We start from the raw sequence: 25716 nt of genomic DNA, 5'->3' as shown, positions 1-25716 counted from the left end.
AAATTTATCGGTTATGCATTCACTTACGGCTTCATCTTCTCGAACTCCAAGCATGCCCCGCCAAGTAGGGCAACGTTCCATACACGAAACGCGCCGGGGCAATAACTTCGAACAGAAGCATTTTATATCCTAGTTGTTGATTCTTCTCCTAGAGTATTCTCATAAGCATCCTCCAAAATGTCTGATGGAATACCGAAGCCTGAAAAGGATTACAGTGATGTCCTAGAGGTCGAGCTACCTAAGCTCGATGAGCTTGCGAAGGTATGACAAATCATAGAGTCAGCTGTAAGATTTCTCAGCTGATATGTTAGACGGACATCCAAGGCGCCGTTGAACGCCTACTCGCTCTAGAAAAGCAGACTCGACAGGTATTTGGCATTGTTCTGTGTATATGCTAATATGGGTTGCTATTGACTCACTTCTAAGTCGTCTGATCTTGCGTCCACGGAGAAACTTCTGGTCAAAATCATTACCATTTACAAGGATGCAGGCGATTGGAAACAGATGAACGAACAAGTCCAGCTGCTGTCCAAGAAGCACGGCCAATTAAAACAAGCAATAACTATGATGGTCCAAGAAGTCATTAAGTTTTTGGACGACGCTCCTGATACCGATACGAAGGTGGACACCATTGAGAATATACGCACTGTTACTGAGGGAAAGGTTGTTTGATATTTTGTATAGTTATGCTAGCCAGATGCTGATATGCGGATTAGATCTTTGTTGAGGTTGAGCGAGCTCGAGTCACCCGCACGCTGGCCAAGATCAAGGAAGATCGAGGCGATATTGACGCCGCTGCGGAACTTATGTGCGATTTGCAAGTAGAGACATATGGATCTATGGATAATCGAGAGAAAACGGAGTTTATTTTGGAGCAAGTTCAGCTTTGCGTGATTCGTGGTGATTTCCCGCAAGCCACGGTGCTGAGCCGCAAGATATCTACTAGTTACTTCGATAATCCTGAAGTGCAGGACTTACGACTACGTTTCTACGAGTTGATGATTCATATATCTCTACATGACGATCAGTACTTAGATGTCTGTAAGCACTACCGTGCGGTCTACGATACGCCAAGCGTCAAGGATGATGAATTGAAGTGGAAAGATGTAAGTTGGTGGTAGCACCTTGCCTAATAGTAGCTAATGTGCGATAGGTTTTGCGTAGCATTGTTTACTTCATAATTCTCGCCCCGTTCGACAACGAACAGTCTGATCTTATCCACAGGATAGAGTCTGATACCCGACTTCAACTACTACCTATGGAATCTGAATTGATTAAGTGTTTTACTCTTAACGAGTTGATGCGATGGCCCAGAATTGATGAGATATATGGGACACACCTCAGAAAGGTGGCAGTGTTCGACGTCTCGGATCCTAAGGGCGAGAAGCGGTGGGATGATCTCCGAAAGAGAGTCATTGAGCATAACATTCGCGTTGTTGCGAAGTATTACACTAGAATCCACACGTCTCGCCTGAAGACATTGTTAGACCTCTCTGATCAGGTAGGATATTTTAGGGTTTTCATCAACAGCGTCAGACTAATCACTGGTGCAGGAGACTGAGGCCTACCTTTCACGCTTGGTAACTCAAGGAACAATTTACGCCCGTATAAATCGTCCAGAAAGGATTGTTACTTTCGACAAACCCAAAGATTCTAATGATGTGTTGAATGAATGGAGTAGTAACATTTCTAGCCTTCTTGGATTGGTGGAAACTTTAAGTCATCTTATATCCAAGGAGGAGATGATCAGCGCGAAGGCATGAAGAATAAAATAGTATTTCTCACCGGACCAGTTGTATGTTACCCTATGGACTGTATTAGTTTGTTAGTCGCTATGAATTATGGTGATAATGATCTCAGTCATATAAGAGTGCGACTGGTGGATGTTATGTTCATCGGAGAATGTAAGGGTCATGGCATGCATGACAACCCAGCGGATATGTGTGAAGATAAGACATGTGTTTATATTACAAAGTTAGTTAATTACATCGACCCTAAGCAAACTTCCGATGCCACCATTGCCGATCCGTTATTCTATGTCACCTGCTTCGCTCTCGGAGTCATCATCGTCACCCGACACTTCCTTATTCTCTAATTCCTTTCTCTCCATAAGAGCCTGAAGTTCGGCATCATCACTTTCGGTAACCGCCTTCGGCTGCATCTTAACTGTGAATTCACCACCAGCGTCCTTGATGCTCTTCTCGATTTCTGTTATAGCCTTCTCTAAAATCTCGATACCTAGCTGCTTGTCCAGGCAATGGGAGGTCAAGACATATAAAGGAGGCGAGACTAGTCTGACTTTAACTGGGACGGCCTCAGTATGAAGCGCTTCCGCCTTCTTCAGAGCAGCCTTAACCGCGTCGATGCCTTCATATCCGAAACATGTAACATCGACATCAGCGCGAACCTTAGTGGGTTGTGGTGTTAACCGGCGGGCAATATGCTGTTGTAAGTCGTCCAATACGGCCTTAGACGGCGCCTCAATGCCGTCAAACACCGCGTCAGGGTTTGTAATGGCGATTTTGAATGCATCATAAGCATGTCCATACTTCTTGTACAACGGCCAACCGATTGTCGTGTATAACTGCTCCAAGGGAATATTATTCTTCTCCGCAACATGCCGTAAGATCGAATGGACGGCCTTAGACTTATTGAATTTTTCGTCACACTTAATCACATCTTCTGCAGAGACCCGGCGTTTTGAAAGATCGATATATCCCTTCTCTTTATCGACACGTAGAACGACGACAACTTCATTGCGGCCAACTCGAATTAGCTTTTGGATTGATCGGATACGACGACGGGAGAGCTCAGAGAGTAATATCATGCCCTCGATGTTGTCGTACTCAAGAAGCTTCACGTAAGCTCCCATCTCTGCAATCTATCGTGACAGTAAGCTAGATTTGATCTCAAGATTACATTCACTTCAGAGATCTTACCTGTCGAACATTGACCACCACCAGATCATCGACTTCGGGGTACTTGTTCTCGTAATAGCGGCAGTTGGAAAGACTCATAGCTGCGGTTCAATAATTATCCAGATCCTATTCTATAAGTAGTTCGCAGTTGCAGGAAACTTGTGGAATTTGATTGGCCAACGCTCAAATTCTCAACTGCAGACTCAATTTATAGTTAGCTATTACAAAATCTGCAGCCCACCAAGGAGAGGATAATTTTTTCAACGGGTCACTCTGGGTTAGGGTAATTTTATTGAAGGTCACCATGGTCAATGGCATGAATGATAATAGTAGTGGATCAAAGCAACTGGCGTCTGAAATCGAAATGCATGTTCCTCTAACTGATACGTGACATGTTATAGACTACAGGGTACAGGCTACATTCCCAATTTGCTATTTACCAATACAAGTGAACTAAATCTACCGAGAAATTGCTCCTGAAAAATATTGAGCAAGTAAACAGTTGTACTCATTCATATTTCTCCTCCTCAAGTCAAGTTGTCCTTTCTGTAATAAAGTAACATATTCGATCCTTCATATCTGAAGTCCTTGGTCCAATCTACGGCTGCTTCTTTAATCTAGTCGGAATTGTCGTCGATTGAGTATCTGTAGGCCAAGTTAACTATATGAATGAAATTATTCCTCGTTGACTCCACTTACGCGAAAAATACAAGCTTGACAACAAATGCAAGGGCCATGTGTGCAAGCACCACTCCGACAAGTAAAATTCTCGAGGTCTTCGCTTCAGTGCTATTCAAAACTGGATAAAGGTTTCGCACTAAAAATGTAGTTGAAACAGCAAATCCTACGGCAGCCGAGACCCACCTCACAACATTAGAAACCGTTGGGAAGTTGAAGATTTCGATAGGTGAAATTGAAACGAGCGCCACTGGTACCCAGATGGTGTTGGCATAGCCGTATAACGTGACGCATTCAAGGAGCCGAGCATGCTCCGATCTGTACCATTTCAAGACGCCCCATAGAACGATTGGCACTATGAACGTATATCCGTACATCAACGCTGCAGCAGCTGAAAGTAATGCAAAATTGTATTCATAGCGCATACCTGCCACATGTGAGGCAATGGCGCCAGCGAGTGTTGATGAAAAGAAAAGAACCAAGATAACCGTCGAAGCTATCCAAAAAGGGCCGTATAAATCTGGGTTGTCACCAACAGTGTCAACAAAAGAGACGCGCGGATAAAGAGCATAAAGGCATCGTTGTAATACATCTGAAGTCTCAACATTAAAAAACTGCGCATAAAAGTGAACTGTCCATATCGATACGGGGCGATTGGGATCGTTCTCTAAGGCAGATGGAGGCTCATACAAGCGATCTTTTAACAATGTCAGAGCCTCGCCAGAGTCTAATTATTTAGAGATACATACGCTGTCCTGCCGGTATCTTTCCATGAATGTTGTCTCCCGTGTGGAAATCATGGAATTCAAGATCAGTTTCGCCAAGGTCGACCTGGACACAACGTCAGTTATGAATTCAATGGCATTTTTGATAAGCTCTTTGCGCAATATCTCCATGCAATTCTGGCAGGAAAGGTTAACATACTCCTTCAGCGTCAACATCGATTAAGGTGTCATAATCGCCTCTCGGCGGCGGGTTGGCCGCTGCAGTTGATCCCGCCATGACCAAGATAAACAATAAAAATTACTAGGATAATGGGCGCACACCACCAATCAATGAAAATATAGTATAAATAACTAAATATACTCCTTAATTGAAAACTTTCCAAGTATCTTGTGATGGCGCAACTTGACCCGAATGGCAATAGTACTTGGTCCGATCGGTTGCTTCCCTATTGTTGTAGATGCTGCCATGCAGCAAGTGCTGCATGGGACTTCTGAGGGTTTTGAACTGTGCTACTGTCACTACTCAAGGGCTGAGGGTAAGGTTATCTTCCTTCAGCGTTAGCAATGACAACGCATTAACATTTCCAAGCAGCAAATACGACAACGCATAATCAAATTCTCCGTAGTCTGTCAAAAAGAAAAGCGAAAGTATGTCTGCGTAATAATAAGCCAAAAGGGGTTGAATCAAATGGCCACGAATTCTAGGAGCTAGCCGAGCGATCAACATAGATAACTACTACAAGTGTGTTATTACTTGTTACCCATCCCATACTATATGCTCTTGCGGTTTACCTAGCTAGACTAAGTGCAAGTTCACCTTGGTCATGCTATACACGTAATGCAATCATCATATTATAACACAAAAACATGGCGATTCACACATTGCTAATTTCGATTGACTCGCGAGTTACCAGCATAGCGAAGTTATTAAATATCACCCTCTATGCAGCATAATTAATCGCCGTCATTGGTCTCATAAAGACGCTATCGCACTTTCAGTAATCTTTCCTTTATAGGTTAGCCCCAAAAAATTCAGCTAAGCTATTTTAGGCAGTGTAAGTGGAACGCGTGTTGGGAGTTTCTGTGATCCGCGACAGTTCGCTCGTCATTCCGCCATATCATGTCTTGACTTGAGTCTTCACATATTTGCTGCACACTTGGCTGTGAATTGGACTCTACAATATTATCCCTCGAACAGATCTCAGGCCCCGACGTAATAAGTGTCAAGTTGGCTGCGAGCCGAAGGGAATCAGGTAAGTATCCCATACAAGGCGATTCGTCACAACTACCCGTGTTGCTGACAAGTGGAACGGCAGTCAGCTTCTTTCTAACTGCCTGTAATACCAACATGCCGATTGACGATTTTGGAGAAGACGAGGACTATGCATTTTTAATGCCCTCGCGCCTTTACATCAGTCCGCCAGGATCTGCGAGAACCTCGTCCGGCAAGGTTACCGCGTCGAGTCAAAGCGAACGATCCCTGGAGACAATGAGTACTACCGACGATGAAGATTCCTATAGTATAATATCAAATATTTCCAATATAGATGAAGAGGAATTTAACGACAATATCTCCACATTCAGCAGCACCGGGGTCAGATCGGCAGCTTCGTCGTCTTCATCAGAAGCTGAATTTGGAGCCGCGAATGGTCATGATGAGCTGCCGCACTTCCATGATTCACTAGTTCATCATGACATAGCGGACATCGCGGATGAACTAAGCGATCCTGATCTTACGAATACAAATGAGAGCATCCGCGACGGAGACGAACATGTTGGGCATGTCAGAAGCGATATACGATACGATACGACGGCACTTGTCGAGGGCGATGCTGCAGAACCTAGCATGTGCACAGTTTCAAGCCCGACTATCTTGGTTAACGATACCGATGTATCTAGATTGCAAACACTGATAGTATATTGCATGTGCTGGGTCAATGACTTTTTGAACTGGATCTCGTTTAGGTACAAATTAATCTCGCCCGCGCTTATCCTTGGGATTCCGAACGTTATCTTCTTCAGTAATACAGACGACAGCGAAGTGCTGGCAAAGGTGCAGCCCAAGCTAATCAATTCCTATAAATGTGCACCATCCGTTCTCATTTCTCCCCTCACGTCTTCGATTTGGTCATGGTTGGAAAGGCTAGGCTATGTACCTCGCTTTATAAGTTGGGTTCCTATTATACGTCGCTGTGAATATGTGAGCATGGAACAAGGCAATCGCTATATTGCGATTGATACTTTGTTTGATGGCCAGAAGTCGAAACTGTACGCAGCCCATGGTGAATGCGTTGCCGGATCGCGACTGAATCGGCGTACTTGCCCTGACTTAATTGTGGTGGAGTACGATCCCTCCGGTCCACATGGGATAACAAGTCGTATGTTAGACAACCTGCGGCGAGTTACCAGTGTTGTCAGTGTGCCGGTCCTTGTTCTTTCAGATGCAAAACAGCTGGTCCACAGTGACTTCGATTTCCTTGCTGAACGGTCCTCTATGGCTCGTCACTTAAATAGACTTAGTGAAGCATGCGACTCATCTATCGCAATATCTACCAGTGATTTAATCGAAATGGACGATAACGATATCTATAACGCCTTGATATCTGCCTCTCGTTCAGTCTGTCGTGTTGGATCCAATCATAGCGTCGCGAAAAATACACCAGTTTGCTCCAATAAGAGCTCCGTTTACGAAAAGACGGTATGAACTTCGTACAGCTATGTTTGCTATGCTAATGGGTATAGGTCTGGAACAGGCTCATCCTTGGAGCTGTGATTGCATCTCTCACATTGTGTTTACATACATTCTGTCCATCGGTGCCTTACGGATTGCAACTTCAGCAGACAGACTTCCGATTTCACGTGATTAGCAAGAACAGCATCCTTATAAAGTCCCCCACGCTGCTGCATCGACAGTCTTCCTTCTGGACTTCTGCCCATTATGTCAGTCATGATTTCAATGTCGATACAGTGTCCCGTGCTTGTGGGGAAGTCGTTCCAAACGCTGAAATCTTAAAGGTCTTTGGGGACGAGGCTCTGATTACCCTCGACCCAAGAGATGCTTGGGGCGATATAAATATTACACTTTCTTCGATGGCATTCAAAAAGTGGTATATCGTGAATCTAGGCCGACAAGAATACGCCCACGATTATGACGTTGAGCGCGATAGTATGTTGAAGTTATTCAAAGCTTGGACAGCAACAAAGAGCGTGCGTATTTGGGCTCAATCTAAGGAGCTCTATTTGGACTATGTGAAGCCAGCTGCGAAAGGTGCTTCCAAGTGTGCTGGAAAAGGGCTTAGACAACTTGGAGACCGAATTTCGGATCATTATTCTGAGTATTCTAACATTGCTGTTTGGCCTGCTCTGCTGAAGGGATACAATGCGTCCTTGATATTAATTACTGAAAATGGGAATCAGGGCGCATTATTTGTCAGAACCAAGTACGACGCGGCTAAGAAGTTCTCAACTCAGGGCTTTGTCGAATTGTCGCAGTGGTGGAGTGACCTCACCACCCATTCTGGTGAAAGAACCACGTCCCTTTTGGCCGTCGTGTACACTTCCTGGAAGAATGCTAAAAATTCTATGGAACCGACAGCTGTTAGCGTTTCCGCAAATTTGAAGAGGCTAAACTCTAAGGTGTACGAGAAATACGTTCGGTATAAAAATGTCGACTTCAAGTCGTCAGTGTCAAGTGCGGTTAATGCTCACCGAAAGTTGTTCCAGGTAATTGCGAAGGCAAATAACAAATTTATCGAAGGTTTCAAGTCTGTGGAAGAGGACGCGAGGAATAAGCATTACCAGAATACCGCGACCGCTAGCAAGAACGCTAAGAAAGTATTTGATAAATATATGAAGACGTTGAGAAAGTCAATGCAAGTCTGAATTGATGTCGTGAGCTCGTTACGTGCAATTGAGAGTCTTTGGTGGGGTCGGTTCAAAGTATGCGTTACAGGGTCGGCGCAGGATTGTTATATTTGGTCTTTGATGACAATTGCTGTTGTTCTGTGATGCGGGATTTGCGTTCGTTTGTGAATGGTTTTGACGTTCTGTTAGGTAGTTTTGAAGTTTCGTTTTGTCCACAATAGTCCTTTTCATTGAGTCGACTATAGTATTGTCGCGGTAAACTAGGGTATAAGCACTGTCTGTTGCATGCAAATGCAAAGGATTATACAGACTGTTAAACATATAGTAACCAAACCATAAGCGAGTCGTAAGATCGCCATTCTTGAAGTGAATTACTATAAAACGACCATACTGTACGCATCCCTGTCCTACAGCTACTGCCAGCTAGACCGATGCAAACCATTCTGTTCGTATCAGTTCATGTGGTGCAAAAGTGCTCATGAACAGTTTGTGTATGGGGGCCAGCGAACTGATGGGTCGTGGCCAACAGTAAACCTAAATCTCAAGTTGCGCGTGCTCGTCCCAAATTTTTCCTAACATTCTCTGACCTCGTCTCGATCTCATCCTTCTCGATCCCGGCAATACATTATATATTATAGACGTATATACCTGGACATTAAAGCGTTCTTTATATTTCTACCTGGAACTATCTACATCGATGTCTGCACAAGAAACAAAGACCGACGAGGCTGTCAACGCGGTCGAGCCAAAGCCAACCGAAGAGGCAAAGCCCACTTCAACACTCCCTACATCAAACGTCTTCAGCATGTTCGGTGGCTCGCCTGCCAGCTCATCATTCTCTATCTCGACCGCCACTGCTGCAGCGTCGTCATCCAAGGACAAAGAAGGAGGGGATGTAAGTGCGTTGTTCAGACCGGTCGATAAACGTTGATCCAGTTTTCTGACTAACAATTTTAACAGGGAGATGCTGACGAGGCTCCAGCTTCGCCCGATGTTCATTTTGAGCCTTTAGTTAGACTCGAGAAGGTTGACGTGAAGACCAATGAAGAAGAAGAAGAGGTCACTTTCAAAATGTGGGTATCGTTTAAGACTCGCCTACCACTGATCTGGTCTAACTACGTTGTAGTCGTGCCAAGCTTTTCCGATTCGACAAAACTAGTGAGCCTGGCGAATGGAAGGAGCGAGGAACCGGTGATGTCCGATTTTTGAAGCATAAGGGGTCTGGTAGAATTCGATTGGTCATGCGGAGAGACAAAACCTTGAAAACTTGTGCAAATCACTACAGTACGCATCATCTGTTTACCAATCTTTATTCCTGTATGAATATATTACTGACGTCAACAGTCATGCCAGAATTAAAACTCTCTCCTAATGTCGGCAGCGATCGAAGCTGGGTCTACAATGTCTCTGTTGACATCAGTGAGGGTGAGCCGGAGGCTTTGACTCTGGCCATTCGCTTTGCCAACTCTGAGAGTGAGTCGCTGGATGTCTTCATTAATTTCGAAAATGTTGCTAACGTCGTCATTTAGATGCCAATATGTTTAAGGACAAGTTCACTGAGGCCCAGGAGTTGAATGCAGCGGCCTTTGTCAAGAAGTAAGAAGGATAATTGCATTGGCAAGCTACAGCCGTAGGAATCGCGTTTGAATTTAATGAGAACTTATGTAATTCGAGTTGGGATGTCGAATTGCAATGTATAAAATCACGCCTTGCGTACCACATCGTTTGTTTATCAAGGATACGACGGTTGACTTAATTTGTATACGGAATGCAATGGATATATTCGCTTGCGTTTCAATCTTCCTAATAACTAAACGAATGACGAACGCAAAGTTTATCCCATAGCGAAATTCATCCCATAGCGAAATTCGCCGTGATCTGCAGGTACGCAAAGAGAATGGAAAGCCACAGGCAGGGGGGTTTACACCATCGCCGTGGGAGGCCATCGCCGTGGGAGCATTGCGCGCTGTAAGTTAACAGTGAAGCTAGCACCCACCTGCGATTTGTATCGGACCGCCGCCGCGCTTATTCTTATCCTTCTCCAACCAGTAATTTCTCGTACAACAGAAAACGTTTAAATTAGTACACAATGACACAAGACGTAAGTAAACTGGTTCTTATCTGATGTTCTCGAATCTCGACATCCGTCGCACTCGACATGTCGTCACGACGCGTCGATGGTGTGATGCGACACTGGAAGGAAATTTGACATATCTCACAAGACCATGTTGAGTGTTAATCAAATTGGCCGCAAGAGATAATATGATTCGCAATTGGATTTTCTGATCTTGCGACCCTTTCGGTTGCCTGTTTCGAGCATCATCGGGATCTGGCCATCGGGATCTGACAGTTTGTTTTTATAGGTTGTGCGGACGATTAAAGTAACGACAACGAGTGAGGTTTTGACGGATCTTGCTCCTGTGAGTGAAGGGTTTCCGATGCGCAAGTGGTCAGTCAAGATCACAATGGTCGGACCATCAGGGGCAGAACTACCGGCCAGTATTTTCGACAAGGTTACTTACAAGCTACATCCGACCTTCCAAAATCCTAATCGAAGTAAGTTCTGTCTATGAATTCTTTAATTGGGTTTGCTGGACCTGTGACGCTTATGGTTCTGTCAACAGCTCTCAAGAAACCGCCATTCAAATTAGAGGAGCAAGGATGGGGTGAATTCGATATGACAATCGTTATGCATGTAGTGGACAAGGGAGGAGAAAAATCAATCGTTCATGATTTGAATTTCTTGGAGCCTAAATATGATGTTGAGCATAAATTGGTAAGTATTTCAATCTGGTGCAGAGCGAATCTAACGGTCTCGTAGTCATTCCCGACCTCCCGGCCGCTTTTGGCGAAGCTTCTTGCGGAGTCTGGACCGCTGCCAGATTCTGCGACTGCTGGTAGTCCGCTTCCTGCTGATGAACCTAAGAAAGAAAAGCGGAAGCACGAAGGCACGGATGCGTCTAAGAAGAAGAGCAAGCACGAGAAAGCATCGGTATGTATAGTTACAAGAGAATTGGCTTGACATTTTGCTAACGTGAATTAGATTGACGTGGAGCGACTGGCTGAAGGCCTGGAGAAGCTCGGCCAAGACGATATTCTTCAAGTTGTGCAGATGGTTACGGAGAACAGGACGCCAGATATGTATGTCAAGAACGACGTCGAAGGTAAGTGCTATTTTCGTCTAATTATCGACTTCGACTTAACAATATTCGTATTAGAGGGAGAATTCCATTTGGATCTATTCACACTGCCCGACAACTTACTAAAGATGCTGTGGGATTTTGTTAAAAAGAGAGCCGATATATAATAAGTGCGCACTACATCGAGTGGACGAGATTGACTTTCTAAACTATGATGAATTTATTTTACAGTTTGTTGGTGCTTGCCAACCTCCTTAGGATTTAGATACTAGCGATATAAGGTGGTATTGACGACCAAATAGGTCAATGTTAGCACGATGGTGGACTAGGGCGACACTCACCAGCATGAGCTAAAGATGTCGCAGTTGTTCGCATAGCGTAGGCACATGTATAATTATGCAAGATTTATTGGTTTGCTTTTATGGTTTTTGATGAGTGTCGTTTAGTTCTTGTATACTGCTTGTACTATATAATTGGAGCATCTACCGAATTAAACATTACGTGACTCAACGTTTCGTCCCCACTAGCAGCTTCAATGGTATACAGGCAATTATGTTGGCAATAACTTCCATTCTCTTCAACAGCCCTGCTCCAACCTAAAACCGAAATCGGGCCCGGGTTGGTGTTGTTATAGATCTGCTAACGCAAATGCCGTCGCAATCGGATGTTCAGGTAGTGTTAGTGCCGGGATTGCGAAAATCTTGTCATCACAGTGCGCCATATCTAGATATCGATTAGAAACACCCTATGGCAAGAGCACGACTGTTTTGCAGAATTATCGCATATTTGCTGTTATTGCGCAATCTCACCGTTTTAACACGCTTTCTAGATTTGCAACTTCCAATCGTGAAGTAGGGGGTAGCTCGTCGACAACTCGTGCGATATTCGCGACAATCCGATCCCCGTGGTCCGTATATGCCAATATGGCAGGTATTCCAACTTTATCCATTTCCGTCTCCGAGTAATGCATCTGAACGAAGCTAATGGTGATATACTGTTGAGCAATCTGGGAGAGCAACGCGGAAATCATCTTGCTTTCTTGAGACTGCCGAGGGCAGAATTAGCAGACGCGACGGCCAGCAGCCGCAGTTTCAGACTAACCTCATCATATAGAAGGACGATCACTACTTGATTGCGATCTCCAGACTCAAGAGCCTCCAAATAACCGTCAGAATCAGCATCTATCAGCTTTCCAAATGAATGGGATTGGGCGTGCGACGAAGGTACGGTCGCGTTAGCCTTTAACTCTCGCAGTCGATCCTCTCTCCATTTCAGTAGAACCGACATATCCTCCCGTTTCCGCTCTCCATTCATGTCTAGATCTATCAGTTCATCCAATTCAGAGTCCAAATCGCTGTCTTCCTCTCCGACTTCTGCCTCGTGACGTTCATTTCGAACCACGTTCATTGTCCTTGTATATTCCTCCAGCGTCTCCTGCGACGGAACAGCTTTAAATCCTGCTTCCACTAATTTCAAGCTTGTCTTCTTCTCAGCTACATCGTCCAATACAGTTGTAGTAGTTGGCGCATGAGCTACCGCCTGAGCTGTTCTCTCCCGCCTAGCTCGAAGTCTGTCATTGCTCGCCTGTGCCGCAGCTACCCGCGCATCAGATATCACGCCTTTTGGACCGGTATTCTCCGTCATCGTCTTCAGTAAACAAGTCCAAGACTTTATGATTAGTAAAGGAATAGAAAGCAATGATATATCATTTAATCAAAATGAAGCACATGAAGTCTTCAGCTCGTGCGGATCCCCCAAAAAATCGAGAGATCGTGCGGCTCAAAGTAACTTTAAGCACTGAGCCCTAACCCAAAACCATAGGATTATTCCCAAATTTTTACGACCGAAATTTTCTGATGGCCTATAAAACCGCGACATCGAGCGCAAACTTGATTGACTCACTACCAGCCAGTATTACCAGTACGCTTGGCCATTTGACAAGTAGGTTATATTGCTAGAGGTAAGTGCTGATAATTGTGCTTTCACCTCTGTGTCTAAGTGATTTAGGTGATCCGAGTCATCTAATTGTTAGCGGACTCAAACGTTGATCATGGTCAGCAAATTAAGGACCGCACTTAGTCGCCACCGTGGTGTTGATTATGAGGCTATTAGACTGAAGTCGCACCATAAGCGGTTGAAGAAAGAAAAAGTCCAGAAGAGTGCGAGTAAGAAACCTAGATTGGACGTCCAAGAACCTCAGATGACTATCCAGTCTGGCACCAAGAAGAGCAACAAGAAGCCAAACAAGGTTCCTGCTAAAGTTATAGTGGAAAGTGAGAACGAGGATGAAGATTCTGGGCAAGACGGGGGCTATGAGGACGTTGATAGTGAGGAAGAGGAGGAAGATGGCGACGAGGAGGTCGATGACCCGACAGTATATACAGCGCGGATTCTAGATACGTCCAAGCTTGAGGATGATCTGTCAAGCGATTCAGAATCAGACGACGAGGAAGCTGTGGTACGGGAACCTACTCCAAAAAAGAACATCGTGATGCCGCTCACAGGAAACGCAAAAATGGAACAGGAAGACGAAGAAGACGTTGCGCTCTCTGACCTCCCTACCGATTCCGGATCAGATGAGGAAGACGGCGAGGTCGTTGATATAGTTCCACACCAGAAGCTCACAGTCAACAATGTCAAGGCTTTGAAGCAATCGCTCTCAATTATCGCGGTTCCATTGTCCTCTTTTGCATTCAACGATCATATGACGGTCACTTCGGATGAGCCTACAACTGTCGAAGATGTCAACAATGACCTTACACGCGAGCTAGCGTTCTATAATCAGGCATTGGCGGCGGCCACTAAGGGACGCAGCGCACTGCTCAAAGAAAAGATTCCGTTTTCGCGTCCAGAAGATTACTTTGCCGAGATGGTCAAGAGTGACAGCCATATGGAAAAGTTGGCACGCCGCCATAGCGCTGACAAAGCCTCTGTTAGCAAATCCAGTTCAAAGCAGAAGAATAAAAAGAGGAAATAGGTGCAAATAAATAAGCAGCGGGAGTGTGGATAATGTTCAAATTACAGGGAATTTGTTCGTAAAGGGTTGGGTGTATAATTGCACTAGCATTTGTCCATGGTGATTTTTTTGCATGTACATGTGCATGATCATTATAGTACACTACGTGCCGACTTTTATCGTACCAATGGAGATGTGAATGACCTTAGGTCAATATTAATTGTCATCTGTATTAAGCTTTAAATCGGTCACAACGCCCTATGGATACGCTGCGCAATGGCTTGCAATATCGAAATACACGGAAAAGATATAGATTTGAAAACAACAACAAACCCCGACACCATGTAACTCCTAAACATATCAAATATCTCTAGCTTGCTAATCCTACAGTGAATAGTCATCCCATTGTCCATAATCTTCATTCTCGCGCACCATCAGCTCCCGTTCCTTAACGAGAATGCAAGTCCAATTCCAGTACGCAAAGCTATCCCTTTCCCTTGTGCTCGCCTGTTGAAGTGCATCGCCGATGTCCTCGCTCTCACTGGCTGGTATACGAGGAGTTACAGTCGTTAAATCGGTAGACGCCGAATTAATCCCCGGAGTCGCACTTGGCCTCACAGACCCATTGAATTCTGTGTTATCAGTCCTCACGTGTGTGAAATCGAGTCTGCACTCCTTCAAATGTTTATCAATGCAGATATTCGTCCTTCCATCATAGAGAGACGAAACAACGGTCTGGGCGATTACATTTGCACCCTGTTCCGGCGTCCTTGTAAACCACAGTTTGCTGACAACGTGATGCATCAGAAACTGGACGTATAATGGTGAATGTCGCTTTAAATCTGTAGACGGTACAAATCCTATTTATGGAGACGATCAATTACAGCTTATAACAGCATAGTCCCAATAACTTTACCTGGCGTGCAGATAATCACATCCACGTTTGCACCTTGGAAAAATTTACTCCATTCACTAAGGCACAAAGCTTGGACAGCTTTGGTCGCCGCATATGAGATAGGCTTGGGAATGGGACCGATCGATTTACCCTTCTTGGTCCGGAACATCACACCGCTCAAATCTATCGGAACTCATCAACATTATCCTTCCAATCTCAGCAGCTCCTCAAATACACACCTGCATTCTTGTAAAGACTGCTACCAACAAATACCACGCGGTCTTTGATACGAGGACTCAGGAGGGCAACCAGTAGCCACTGGGACAGGTGGTTCACAGTCATCCCCATCTCACACTTTTCTTCCGTGAATGAGGGCGGGCCCCAGCATGATATTCCAGCGCCGAGGACAACAGTGGAGATATCTAAATTCTTTCCCAGGACTTCGCTGGCAAAGTTGCGAGTTGCTCTAAACGACGAAAGATCGCAACCTACATTTGTAGTTAGCTCATGCCCATTCGCACATTGGAAAGTTGTGGACGAAAACATACCGATTCCTTCTACCAGCGATCCGCTTTGTTCAGCAAGCTGCCCAAATCTCTGTAAAGCATCAACTGCGTGTTCGCTTGATGGATCACGAAGTGCTAATATGAGATGCAGCCTTGGCGTTTCCGTCGTTGAGGATGATCCAGTAGATGATTTCGATGACACTGACGCTGTCCGATCCCGACTCTCGACGCTGCGCCTTCTAAACTTCTCAATCTGTTCTGTAGCAAGTTTTCCATGAAAATGACCACCAAATGTACCGTGACTATGAGCAGATTTGACCAATAGTTGTTCGACAGCGAGAAAGTTCAGTCCTGATGTCGTACCAGTCCACACTATGACTTTGCGACCTTGCGCATCCATTGCTGCTGTTCGCAGTGAGCGCTTCTTCCAATTATGATGCCACTCTGCGTAAGTTTTGCTTGAGTGCGCTGCGAGTGCAAACAGAACATGTCAATGCGCATGTCTGACTGCTAACGGCGTCGAACATCCGGCTGCTAGCCGAGAAGCCCCGACTGATGCTCCGTGGAGTCATGGCCGCGGGCGGGCGATGAGGTCATAGGCCCTTGAACTAGACGGCACCAGACCCAACGTTTTGACAAAGCCGAGATCCCATGCCATCTTCTAGCACATGCTGGCAAAGGACAAGCCTCAACAGCACGTGCTGGCAGGTGTAGAAAGACGACCTCAGTTCGTCACAACTCGAATCTGATTTGGTTAGTGGCAGTAGACGAAGGGTTCTGTAGTAAGAATCTGGTTTAGGTTAGCGTCATTGCGTCAATAAATAACCTCTTGGCACTTCCTTACCTTGTTGAGAAGGCGTCGCATAGCGTCCTCTGTGTCTATATTACACGCAAGGAGGCATATGTCCGCACGCCGCCTACGATATGGTGGATAATGTTTTTCAATGCTACCATGGCAGTACTGTACGAGGATGAGGATGCTGTAATATGAACAATGCAAACAAGAACCTAGGAAAATACCATACAAACCAAACAAGCATGAACAAGATGCAATTTTAAATAATACCATCCAAGAACGTAACGCTGAGCAACGCTGAAATGACTATAGATAGGAACTCTAGATATTAACCCACAGCTTGAATTAACAAGGCTCAACCGTCTCTGGGGTGCTGAAAGCTTACGACCGATCTATATCTATCGTACTCTCCCACTGTATGCCTGTCTTTCCCCTGAACTTCACGGCATTGACCGTCGGGCTGCCATTCACACTTGTCGTGAATCCTGGGGACTTCGAGTTCGCCATGGTCTCTGCGCCCAAGTTCGCTTTCAGAACGTCGCCTATTATCCTATTTACATTTGCACGCACACGAGTCTCGTCAGCCGTTGACCCATGCAACCGCAGTTTGATGTTAATTATGAATAATCCGTAATGAACTTGCCACATCCGAGAGTCCTCGACTGATTTGACTTCGGAATCGCCTTGAATCTAGCCTCGGGTTAGCTAGGTCCGTGTCGTCTCCCAAGGAGTAATAACTTACCTCGTTCAAAATCATCTGTGCGCACCTTCCACTGAATCCCATCAACAACATGCGTCCCAAAGTAATAGCTGTCATCCAGCCGACGAAGCACATTGCGAATGCGATTACTATCGCCAGCACGTTATCAATCGTACTATACCATGGCTCTGATGTCCAAAGTGGCAAAGACAGTATTACAAGGCAAGAGCTGAGGGTGGTGAGATAAAGAGGGTTATTCAGTCCGTACTTTAGTTTCCGAATGTACGAAAATTGGACAGCTGTCCAAGGATCAGCTAACGAGACGAAAGATGAGTCAAATTGCATACCTGTTCCTATTCGCTCATGATTTTTGAAAACTATCGATGATACAACAGTAGCCATTATTGAAAAAATGACCACAATTGGCGTTCCCCGAGCATAGAAGCGTTCTGACTCGTGGTCATGCGGCGAGCTTTCAGTAATAACATGCTTCATAAAGTTTTCGCATAAATGTGAGCCTATGTCAATCCCCATGAACAGAAGGCCAACCGTGCTGGCAAACCCAGCCAATATCTCCGCTCTCTGCAGTCCGAAAGGGTGCCTTATACTGCTGTTTTTCCAAACTTCAAAATTAGACAAGACATCTACTAATACCGACAGTGTAGCTGCGAAAGCATCGTAAAATATGATATGGGATAGGGCCATCAAAACCGTAGACTCAGAGCTAATAAACCACAGCTGAAGTCCAACTAAGAAATGCAGAGAACACCATCCTAGTTGGATTTTCTGATCTCGTGACATACTTTGAATTGCGTCCTTGTGCTATAAGATTGTTAGCCGACGCCATAAAACGCGAAGTGAAACGTATATTCCTACCGTGGGCACCGGAAAATGGGCAGGAACGACTGGTGGCGGCCTAGGTGGTGGCTCGAGGAAGAAATTCATAGAGACGGAAGAGTGTTTGTATTTGTGTCCTCGCCGTTGATTCTAGAACGACTAGTCAGAATGCAAATCTCGCGCGTTCGCAAACCATAGCCCCGCGAGGCTTAAACTTACAGGCTTATTCACTGGAGATCTGGACGCGACGGTAGACTGGAAATTGAATGGCTTCCGAGGGACTTTTACAGGCGATGTCGACCTCGGGGGAGTAACGTTAACTGGCATCGGTTGGCCATTCTGCTCCGTCGTTTTTTCAGTTGCAGTATTACTGCCATCGCCATCGTCTAGGGTCACACCGTCAAAATCAAACGCGTTTAAAGTATTTGCAGGGGCGTTGACCCCCAGCATCCCATTCACCGCAGTGTTCACTTTGGGGCGCACGCTGTGCCGTATTGGACTCGGTGCCCTTGATGCCGTTACCGTTGTGCTGTTCTCGTCAATCGCAGTCTGCTCGAGCGACTCGCGAGACGAGCTGTATATATTCGATTTGTACGGTGATGAGGAAATTGCTATAGAAGGTGGCGGTGGAAAGACGAAAGACGATCGGCCCCTGCTCGGCGACGGTGACCGCGATCTGCCGTTGTAGTTCGTGATATCCGCGAATCTGTTACCGTTCGCAGGCGGAGGGGGTGGGAGCATAGTTGCTGTCATTGTTGCAGATGTTGATGATATTGACATAGCTGCGGTGTTTGGAGCAGGGTGGGTCGTGGACGAGTAGGCATTGGTGTCGTTGCTATGGTTCGGCACCAGCGACACCGGATTTGGCAGTAGAAACTCCGGTGCGATGTCATATAGGGAGACACGTTTTTCACGCCTTTTGGATCTTGGCGAAGGTGAGTATGACTCCATTATCGTGACCTCGACCGCTGAACGACCGTGAATTAGTCCGAAGTCGTCGATGCAGACCGGGTTTCGAAGAACTGCTGCAGGGGTACTCGAGGCTAATTGACCGTCGAGTCGTACATCCTCCCAACACTCCCAGCTAATAGGTCGCGTGATAGTGCAGGGTGCCGCGTTGCATTCAAAAATACAGAGACGCCACGTTCACTTCTTAGTGGAAAAGACTGCAGTGGTTTAAACTAATATCTGGGCGCCTTCCGTTGGTGGATCGTCGTCAACTTATCCGTTTGGCGACAGCCAACGAAGGGTACCAGGCTGCACCTAGCACCGCTGCGGTTGGGCCGATCGTCAAAGAAATGGGCATAACCAATTGAAACTTTAGTCGCTGATGTAAGCACTGACTACACTATATGTCACACCACTACTGTTTGATATTATAGTTATCATACGTCTGAAGGTTCTTTGCTACTGGCTATCGAGGTCAATTACTTAATCTTTCCATTTTGCGTAGTGAGCTTATACTCAACCGGCTTAGAGGCTACATCAAACCAAGCGCCCTCGAATAATGATACGGACGAAGCGTTGCTTCTCTTGTGGAATTATGTACAACATATAATTGGAGGGATACTTCGCTTCGCTATGAAGCATACTGTAGTTCTAGTCCAAATGTTTTCACTCCTTGTCCAGGCCGCACGTCTATCTCTGCTCCCAAGCTGAACAAGAATGCCTTGACGCGGCCCTCCCACAACAGCTTGATGGTGGGGCTACTAGTTGACACTCGAGCCTTCCATACTGCCTCGTCCACAAATGTTTTCGTGTCCTCTCTGGAATCTTTTTCTATCGTTGAGCGTTCACTTTGGCCCTTTTCTACAGCTTCAGAAGGCAACAGGGATTCTTCAGATTGTAGAGGCTGTTTCAGCAAATCTTCACTGACAGCAGTGGGATTCGACGGCGATCGCTTCCACAGCTCGCATCCAAGTGTCAAATCGCTTTCGTATGAGAACGCATTAAAATCGAGCCTGCTCGCGAAAGTCGTATTAGTGGTCGACTTGACAGCATAGGTCGCCGACAGCTGACCCATTATCGGATTCAAAGTCACCGTCATCGTCATTGGAGTGCTCACATACGCGGAAGATGTTGCATACCGCAAGCCTGTTGAGACGCCGGCCGCCTTATTGAACACTCCATAATATATCTCACCACCGGCGCTCAACAATGATTGCGAAGATGACTCGCTTAGTTTTGAATCGAACCCAAAGTTGTAGAGACCTCGTAGACCCAGCAAGGCCTCGTCGGTACTGTAAATAAACTCGCTGCACCATTTTCCAGCATTCTTTTGTATCTGAGTCATCATCTAACGTATTTCGTTAGCATGCACTGCCTCCAAGCCGTCAGCAATAAGCTTACCGTTCCACCATTACGTAGTCTGGAGTCGCTAACTGCAGAGATCACTATTTGGTCAGTCGGCGACAACTGTCGAATGTACATAGCCTCAAGGATATTATTAGGCAGATACAGTTTACCGTACAGCAACGTATCTAGAATGCGTTAAAACCCCCTTCCACTACTAATGCCTCATATGCGTACTCTTGATATCAATTCTTTTTCCTCCGAGCCAAATCTCTCTGTACTTTGGGTCTTCCGGAGCTTCCGGTAGCTTAACCGGCCTATAGCCACAGAGGACTTTTGTCAATTCCACGTCATCCGTAGAAAGTCGACTTGACGACAGCAAGTTGTTCGGGGCACAATAGAAGTAGGATATCGCTCCATCAACGATACCACTGAGGTTCTTGACCGAATATGACGACGCTGACGCTGGCGAGGACAGTGCTGACACGTTGAGAATGAATCCAGTCGGCAAGGAGAAATCCAATAACTCTAATTACCAATTAGTCGACTTCACATTATATCGTCGCAGCTAAAGGTTACCTCTAGAACTAGCCGTCAAATTAGAGTACTGGTTCTCGGCGTTCCAATTTGTTGCCGCGTAGAAGCTCTCGAGGATATGCTCTAGATACGAGTGCATTGCGAGGTCCAAACTTTGCGTCCGACCAATCTCGTCAATCCGTACAAGACTAGTATGCTAACGCCCAAGTCGCTTCTACGGCATTATAATATGATTCCAATGTGCCTAATTATTGAGCAGTCCCTGCTGTAGCTGTTTTGTAGTTCTACATTGCCGTATCCACTTTGTTGCTGTCCCGTTCTAACGTTCAGGAGTAAGCCTGCACTGCCACCACTGCCACACATATTCTATAGGGTCCCGCGAAAAAAATGATGAAAAATTGGAACTCCCAAAGGCTGAGGAGAGATAGTCAAAATCAATTTCGCCGCGGTTTGCTCTTAAAGGCTTTGATCCACCGGAGCTGATTTATTTTATGATAACATGCCGAAGTCAAAAAGGTCTAAGCTTGGTAAGTCCAGCGGCCAAAAATTTTAAGAATACGTGTTGAAGAACCCTCAGAAAGGGAATCTGGGGACTGACGCTTTCTACATAGTTACATTGACCAAGACCCAGAAGAAGGGCAGGGAGGGCAAAGAACTTCTATTTAATCAGATAAGAGAGGCCCTTGAAGTATATAAATATGTTAGTACTATTTAACTCTTGGAGTAGCACCATGTAGAAGCCAATTAACCTTTTGTTAGGTCTGGGTATTTGATATTACCAACATGCGAAATTCTTTTCTTAAGGATGTGCGACGAGACTGGAATGGTAGTCGGTATGAAGTGTCTTGCATCGAGCTGGCGCAGAATACTAAGAGCACATAGGTTGCTGTTCGGACGAACAAAGGTTATGGCGAAAGCGCTGGGACTAACGCAAGAAGATGAGGCTCGAAACAATTTGAGCAAGCTGTCGAAAGTAAGACTTATACGTTGGCTGCTACTATTACCATAGCCTGGAGAACTAACAGCGACTGTGAATTAGTACGTTAAAGGAGCCGTAGGTTTGCTTTTGACCAGCGAAGACCCAGAAACTGTCGAGACCTATTTCTCAGATTTCGGTAAATCAGACTTCCCGAGAGCTGGTCAAGTCGCCAGCGTTTCATTCACAGTTCCATCTGGAATAATATACTCACGTGCAGGTCAAATTCCAGTTGAGGATGATATACCGTTGCCTCATTCATTGGAGAGCACTTTGCGGGTACAGCTCGGTGTTCCGACGAGCTTAAAGAATGGCAAGATCGTGATCGAGAATGATTTTGAGGTCTGCAAGGAAGGAGACGTGTTGGATGCGAAGCAAACTCGACTACTAAAGCTCTTCGGTATTGCTTGCGCAGAGTTTAGAGTACGATTGGTTGCATACTGGGGAGATGGCATCGTTCATGAATTAGATACAACTCACAGTGACGAGGAAATAGCTGATGGATCCGATATTGTAGGATAAATAACAAAAGTACTGGAATTGGATTGGGTTTTACTAGCAGGTTTATATTATACATTTTGTCATTTTGTACAATCTAAGTGAACAGTTACAAGCCCAAGCCAAGCGATTCTTTTGAACATTCATACTCACGGGCACATTCGATTACGGAGTTCTGACCCTGACCTAATATTGAGACTCGACCAGCCACGCTGGCCATAAGAGTAACCCTTTAATCCAGTCGTAAGCTCATCATGCTCACTGGCGCTGGGAGATTATCGTCTAAACCGTGATCGGTCACCGTTGCGATCACGATCATGACGATCTCTGTAGCGGTCCCTGTCGCGGTCGCGTTCACGCGCTCGGTCGCGTTCGCGATCTCTGTCCCATTCTCTGCCTCCATGTCGGGCGCGGTATCTGTCTTTATCGAATCTCTCTCGTTCGCGATCTCCTTCACGGAACTGATCCTTCTCACGCTCTCTTTCACGCGCTAGATCTTTGCCGACAGGTCGAAGCAATGCAGCCTTTGTGTAATGTCTACCGCCCAAACCACCTCCTAATCTTCGTGGTTTCCAAGACTTGACTGTTCTTCCGCGCTCGACGTCAACTAGGACTTTTCGTCCCTTTATCGGCACGCCGTTCATTTCTTTATATGCGGCTCGCATATCCTTCTCTCTCGCAAAAACTACAAAGGCATAGCCGCGTGGCTTGCCGGATTTTTTGTCTCTGACAATTCGTATCTAAGCGTCGGTTAGCTCGATAATCGTTCAATGCGAACAAAATTCAACGTATTTACGCGCTCAATTTGCCCATATCTTCCAAACTCATCATCCAGGTCTTGTTCCGTGGCATCGTACGGCAATCGAGATACAAACAATGTCTGGAATGGATCGCCCTTAACCAGTGCATCGGAATTAGGATCCCCTACACTCACAATTAGCAATACTCCTGCCGCAAATTTCCAGGGTTTAAAATCCATCGGTGCGAGTAAGATGGGTCACATACAAGCTTTCGATCCGTCTCTTAACCGATTTTCATGGGCATCTTTCTTCTCTCGTCGCAGTCGCTCGATTTCCTCGACCCTGGTCTCAGTGGGCACATATGATGATTCAGGAGCATTAACTAATTCAAGATATTTGGCAACTCCCGATATTCTCGCGGTTTGTCGATTTTCTGGGGCCGTGTCCGCTGGTGGTAAATATCGCAGCGGAGGACGTGGTGCGAATAGCGCTAACAGAGGGGGCGGCAACTTGTCCGTCTGCCAAAATTAACAGTGAGTATCATGCTAAATATTTATGTTGATCCTCTCATATTTCATGTCGGCTTACCATTGTGAATGCTAATTATCAGCTATGCACTGAAGAGGGTTGAATGAGAAGAGTGGAACGAAGGGTTTGTGTATGGACGGGCAAACTCTATTCGAATTGTTCGCGACCATCAATCACGAAGGCATCAAACGGACCATTACCGGAAGAGTATAGCGAGCAACTGTCAAATTACGTGATGATAGTATACATACTTGGTTAATGATCAAGTTGTACAGAAGATCAGAGCACAAACCAGATAGAATATGCTACATTATAGATGCTCAGACTGATAAAAACCAAGCCTAATGGACTCGCGTAGACACGATCACGACATTAAACAATCGAATGCTCACTACGCTTCACCAAATAATTCATCCATATTCTGAGCATGGTCATCTTCTACGGATGACGCTTCATTGCTGTTGGTCATATCCTCGCCGCCTGTAATTTCATCCCGCTTATACAGATGATTCCCCAAAATTTTATTCATCGTGAACATGTGCACCTTGTCTCCAAATACCGGTCGCATTTTACCGTCACATAAAATTTCCCGTTTGTCCTCCGGGTTCTGGAGGTCGTGCTCTTTTATGTACGTCCATATACTCTTCACAGCCTCTGGACGCGACAACTAACATAACGTGTTAGCATCCAACCAATCAGGACATTCTTAAACGAAAAGTTTCCTACTTCTGTCACGCCCAGAAAATCTGCCAACTGTGGGCTCAATAACATCTTCGCGTTAAACGGGTTGTTTCGATTAACCTCGCGTCTCTTCTTGGTCGGACCAGCATCCATATCACTTGATCTCTTCTTCTTTTTGACAGCAGCACCGCGCTGGATGGACGCCATACGCCCACCACTCCTCACAGAATTCAATTCCCGATGTAACTGAGCTGCATACTCTGCATCCGACGTTGGGCGTTTCGTATCTGGCGCGGACGATTTCCTGGCACTGCCTGACTTGCCATATTTCTTTTCCGGCTGCTCCTTTTTTATTGCGGCTGCCTCTAGCTCATCCTGGATATTATGAAAGCACTCAACGATAGCACCATCTACCTCTCGCTATAAGTGAATTAGAATGTCTTGCCAATAGCTGCACCAGTCAGACTCAGAATAATTACTTTATAAGGTGTAAGATCAATTTCAAACAACGCCTGCAGCGCATTTCGAACTTTCTTAGCCGATATGCGCTCTACATCGGAAACTCGTAATATGGCCTATTACTATCTTGTTAGCCATTTCTGAATTCTGAACCTAGCCACACCATGTATTCGAGCTCCGGAGCATGTACATCAATTGTTGGAATATAAGGCGTTGGATCGAATGGCTCCCGCTCGTCCCCGGACATCTTTATGGTACATGAACGTTCTGGCCGGCTGGCAAGATACACATCGCCTAACCTACGAAGTCTTCGGAGCCCAAAATACACAATAACAGTACTGCAAATATCAGAAAGTCTTCACGGTTCCAGGATTTGGTAACACAGTTAAATTGTCGCTGGGTCTATTTGATCTGGACGGACACAATCAGTTGCTGAATCACGACGTGTGGCTGGAGCAACCAAATCCCCGCCAAACTTCGGTTGACAATACCGTGGCTGTGCATGGCGTCGATTTGTCTCCATATTATTTGATCCTGACGTCAGGTAGCCTTAGCAGTCTCAATTTTCAGACCTTTCCACATGGCGGCAATTATCGATCACAGTATTATAACTCCACCGCTTCGAGTGTTGTGTGGTTAAAAATTAAACTCTTAGCACTGGTATACTTCCACCAATTGTAAAGAAATGTTCAACAAATGCCGTGTAGCCAGGTGTAAAGGTTGGCTGCATTTTAATTAACTGAAAATAAAGAGAGTGCCAACTCAGAATGATTGCGCGAGGCCATACACATTTGCGTGTATTGCCAAAGCTGCTTGCACTATGCGAATGCGCCTTCCTGAATTGGACTTTATATAGTTAGTGTAACTACATAATGAATATAACATTAAACTATGTTGTGCGCATATGGAAAACTGGAATAACAGACACATCGAGCCATATGCTGTTGCCGGTCATTCCTCACTAGTCGCTGACGAGAGACGAAGTCAACG

The 25716-nt window shown here is 45.6% G+C and overlaps 14 protein-coding genes across 14 annotated transcripts; 6 read left to right on the top strand and 8 right to left on the bottom strand.

Moving 5' to 3' along the window:
* The first annotated feature begins 28 nt into the window (after positions 1–28).
* Positions 29–1957, top strand: POJ06DRAFT_250750 (PCI domain-containing protein). Its single transcript, XM_056187325.1, has 6 exons — positions 29–261; positions 312–368; positions 427–663; positions 717–1106; positions 1154–1501; positions 1554–1957. Exons 1-6 carry the CDS (start codon positions 178–180, stop codon positions 1761–1763), a joined length of 1326 nt encoding a protein of 441 aa, XP_056044653.1. The 5' UTR covers positions 29–177; the 3' UTR covers positions 1764–1957.
* POJ06DRAFT_250744 (translation initiation factor 2, alpha subunit) lies at positions 1958–3255 on the bottom strand. Its single transcript, XM_056187324.1, has 2 exons — positions 2940–3255; positions 1958–2881 (listed from the first exon to the last, which is right to left on the bottom strand). The coding sequence occupies exons 1-2, from the start codon at positions 3015–3017 to the stop codon at positions 2030–2032; spliced, it is 930 nt and encodes a 309-aa protein (XP_056044652.1). The 5' UTR covers positions 3018–3255; the 3' UTR covers positions 1958–2029.
* A 358-nt stretch (positions 3256–3613) lies between these two features.
* Positions 3614–4598, bottom strand: POJ06DRAFT_281064 (uncharacterized protein; the record flags this gene model as incomplete). Its single annotated transcript, XM_056189921.1, has 3 exons — positions 3614–4293; positions 4346–4427; positions 4521–4598. 3 exons carry the CDS (start codon positions 4596–4598, stop codon positions 3614–3616), a joined length of 840 nt encoding a protein of 279 aa, XP_056044651.1.
* A 1929-nt stretch (positions 4599–6527) lies between these two features.
* Positions 6528–8203, top strand: POJ06DRAFT_195676 (uncharacterized protein; the record flags this gene model as incomplete). Its single annotated transcript, XM_056184998.1, has 2 exons — positions 6528–7019; positions 7064–8203. The coding sequence occupies 2 exons, from the start codon at positions 6528–6530 to the stop codon at positions 8201–8203; spliced, it is 1632 nt and encodes a 543-aa protein (XP_056044650.1).
* A 526-nt stretch (positions 8204–8729) lies between these two features.
* On the top strand, positions 8730–10026 carry POJ06DRAFT_250735 (putative spi1-GTP-binding protein). The gene is made up of 5 exons (XM_056187323.1): positions 8730–9080; positions 9146–9258; positions 9312–9469; positions 9530–9658; positions 9715–10026. The coding sequence occupies exons 1-5, from the start codon at positions 8883–8885 to the stop codon at positions 9783–9785; spliced, it is 669 nt and encodes a 222-aa protein (XP_056044649.1). The 5' UTR covers positions 8730–8882; the 3' UTR covers positions 9786–10026.
* Positions 10027–10046: 20 nt separating this feature from the next.
* On the top strand, positions 10047–11806 carry POJ06DRAFT_250731 (yeats family-domain-containing protein). Its single transcript, XM_056187322.1, has 7 exons — positions 10047–10069; positions 10175–10286; positions 10549–10741; positions 10810–10961; positions 11007–11177; positions 11229–11349; positions 11404–11806. Exons 2-7 carry the CDS (start codon positions 10275–10277, stop codon positions 11490–11492), a joined length of 738 nt encoding a protein of 245 aa, XP_056044648.1. The 5' UTR covers positions 10047–10069; positions 10175–10274; the 3' UTR covers positions 11493–11806.
* Positions 11807–13066, bottom strand: POJ06DRAFT_250728 (uncharacterized protein). Its single transcript, XM_056187321.1, has 2 exons — positions 12427–13066; positions 11807–12370 (listed from the first exon to the last, which is right to left on the bottom strand). The coding sequence occupies exons 1-2, from the start codon at positions 12967–12969 to the stop codon at positions 12131–12133; spliced, it is 783 nt and encodes a 260-aa protein (XP_056044647.1). The 5' UTR covers positions 12970–13066; the 3' UTR covers positions 11807–12130.
* Positions 13067–13195: 129 nt separating this feature from the next.
* POJ06DRAFT_250726 (eukaryotic rRNA processing protein EBP2-domain-containing protein) lies at positions 13196–14487 on the top strand. The gene is made up of 2 exons (XM_056187320.1): positions 13196–13285; positions 13333–14487. Exon 2 carries the CDS (start codon positions 13376–13378, stop codon positions 14300–14302), a length of 927 nt encoding a protein of 308 aa, XP_056044646.1. The 5' UTR covers positions 13196–13285; positions 13333–13375; the 3' UTR covers positions 14303–14487.
* Positions 14488–15083: 596 nt separating this feature from the next.
* POJ06DRAFT_90691 (uncharacterized protein) lies at positions 15084–16476 on the bottom strand. Its single transcript, XM_056191744.1, has 3 exons — positions 15725–16476; positions 15416–15664; positions 15084–15359 (listed from the first exon to the last, which is right to left on the bottom strand). The coding sequence occupies exons 1-3, from the start codon at positions 16080–16082 to the stop codon at positions 15169–15171; spliced, it is 798 nt and encodes a 265-aa protein (XP_056044645.1). The 5' UTR covers positions 16083–16476; the 3' UTR covers positions 15084–15168.
* Positions 16477–16859: 383 nt separating this feature from the next.
* Positions 16860–18465, bottom strand: POJ06DRAFT_195089 (cation efflux family-domain-containing protein; the record flags this gene model as incomplete). Its single annotated transcript, XM_056184982.1, has 5 exons — positions 16860–17168; positions 17221–17477; positions 17526–18000; positions 18055–18165; positions 18235–18465. 5 exons carry the CDS (start codon positions 18463–18465, stop codon positions 16860–16862), a joined length of 1383 nt encoding a protein of 460 aa, XP_056044644.1.
* A 923-nt stretch (positions 18466–19388) lies between these two features.
* On the bottom strand, positions 19389–21162 carry POJ06DRAFT_90701 (uncharacterized protein). Its single transcript, XM_056191745.1, has 4 exons — positions 20887–21162; positions 20545–20835; positions 20365–20495; positions 19389–20311 (listed from the first exon to the last, which is right to left on the bottom strand). Exons 1-4 carry the CDS (start codon positions 20981–20983, stop codon positions 19595–19597), a joined length of 1236 nt encoding a protein of 411 aa, XP_056044643.1. The 5' UTR covers positions 20984–21162; the 3' UTR covers positions 19389–19594.
* A 181-nt stretch (positions 21163–21343) lies between these two features.
* On the top strand, positions 21344–22342 carry POJ06DRAFT_267358 (ribosomal protein L10-domain-containing protein; the record flags this gene model as incomplete). The annotated part of the gene is made up of 5 exons (XM_056189234.1): positions 21344–21371; positions 21456–21544; positions 21604–21677; positions 21727–21817; positions 21884–22342. 5 exons carry the CDS (start codon positions 21344–21346, stop codon positions 22340–22342), a joined length of 741 nt encoding a protein of 246 aa, XP_056044642.1.
* Positions 22343–22434: 92 nt separating this feature from the next.
* Positions 22435–23686, bottom strand: POJ06DRAFT_90659 (uncharacterized protein). Its single transcript, XM_056191743.1, has 4 exons — positions 23647–23686; positions 23324–23576; positions 23115–23242; positions 22435–23058 (listed from the first exon to the last, which is right to left on the bottom strand). The coding sequence occupies exons 1-4, from the start codon at positions 23647–23649 to the stop codon at positions 22594–22596; spliced, it is 849 nt and encodes a 282-aa protein (XP_056044641.1). The 5' UTR covers positions 23650–23686; the 3' UTR covers positions 22435–22593.
* A 106-nt stretch (positions 23687–23792) lies between these two features.
* POJ06DRAFT_90623 (SWIB/MDM2 domain-containing protein) lies at positions 23793–25230 on the bottom strand. The gene is made up of 4 exons (XM_056191742.1): positions 24917–25230; positions 24747–24842; positions 24313–24687; positions 23793–24253 (listed from the first exon to the last, which is right to left on the bottom strand). The coding sequence occupies exons 1-4, from the start codon at positions 24971–24973 to the stop codon at positions 23978–23980; spliced, it is 804 nt and encodes a 267-aa protein (XP_056044640.1). The 5' UTR covers positions 24974–25230; the 3' UTR covers positions 23793–23977.
* Positions 25231–25716: the final 486 nt, after the last annotated feature.

This window comes from Lipomyces tetrasporus (genome assembly GCF_029532465.1).
Source record: "Lipomyces tetrasporus strain NRRL Y-64009 chromosome Unknown POJ06scaffold_4, whole genome shotgun sequence".
Taxonomy (NCBI): Eukaryota; Fungi; Ascomycota; class Lipomycetes; order Lipomycetales; family Lipomycetaceae; genus Lipomyces; species Lipomyces tetrasporus.
Note: the sequence above shows the minus strand (reverse complement) of the source record. Positions and strands in the feature narration are given on the sequence as shown.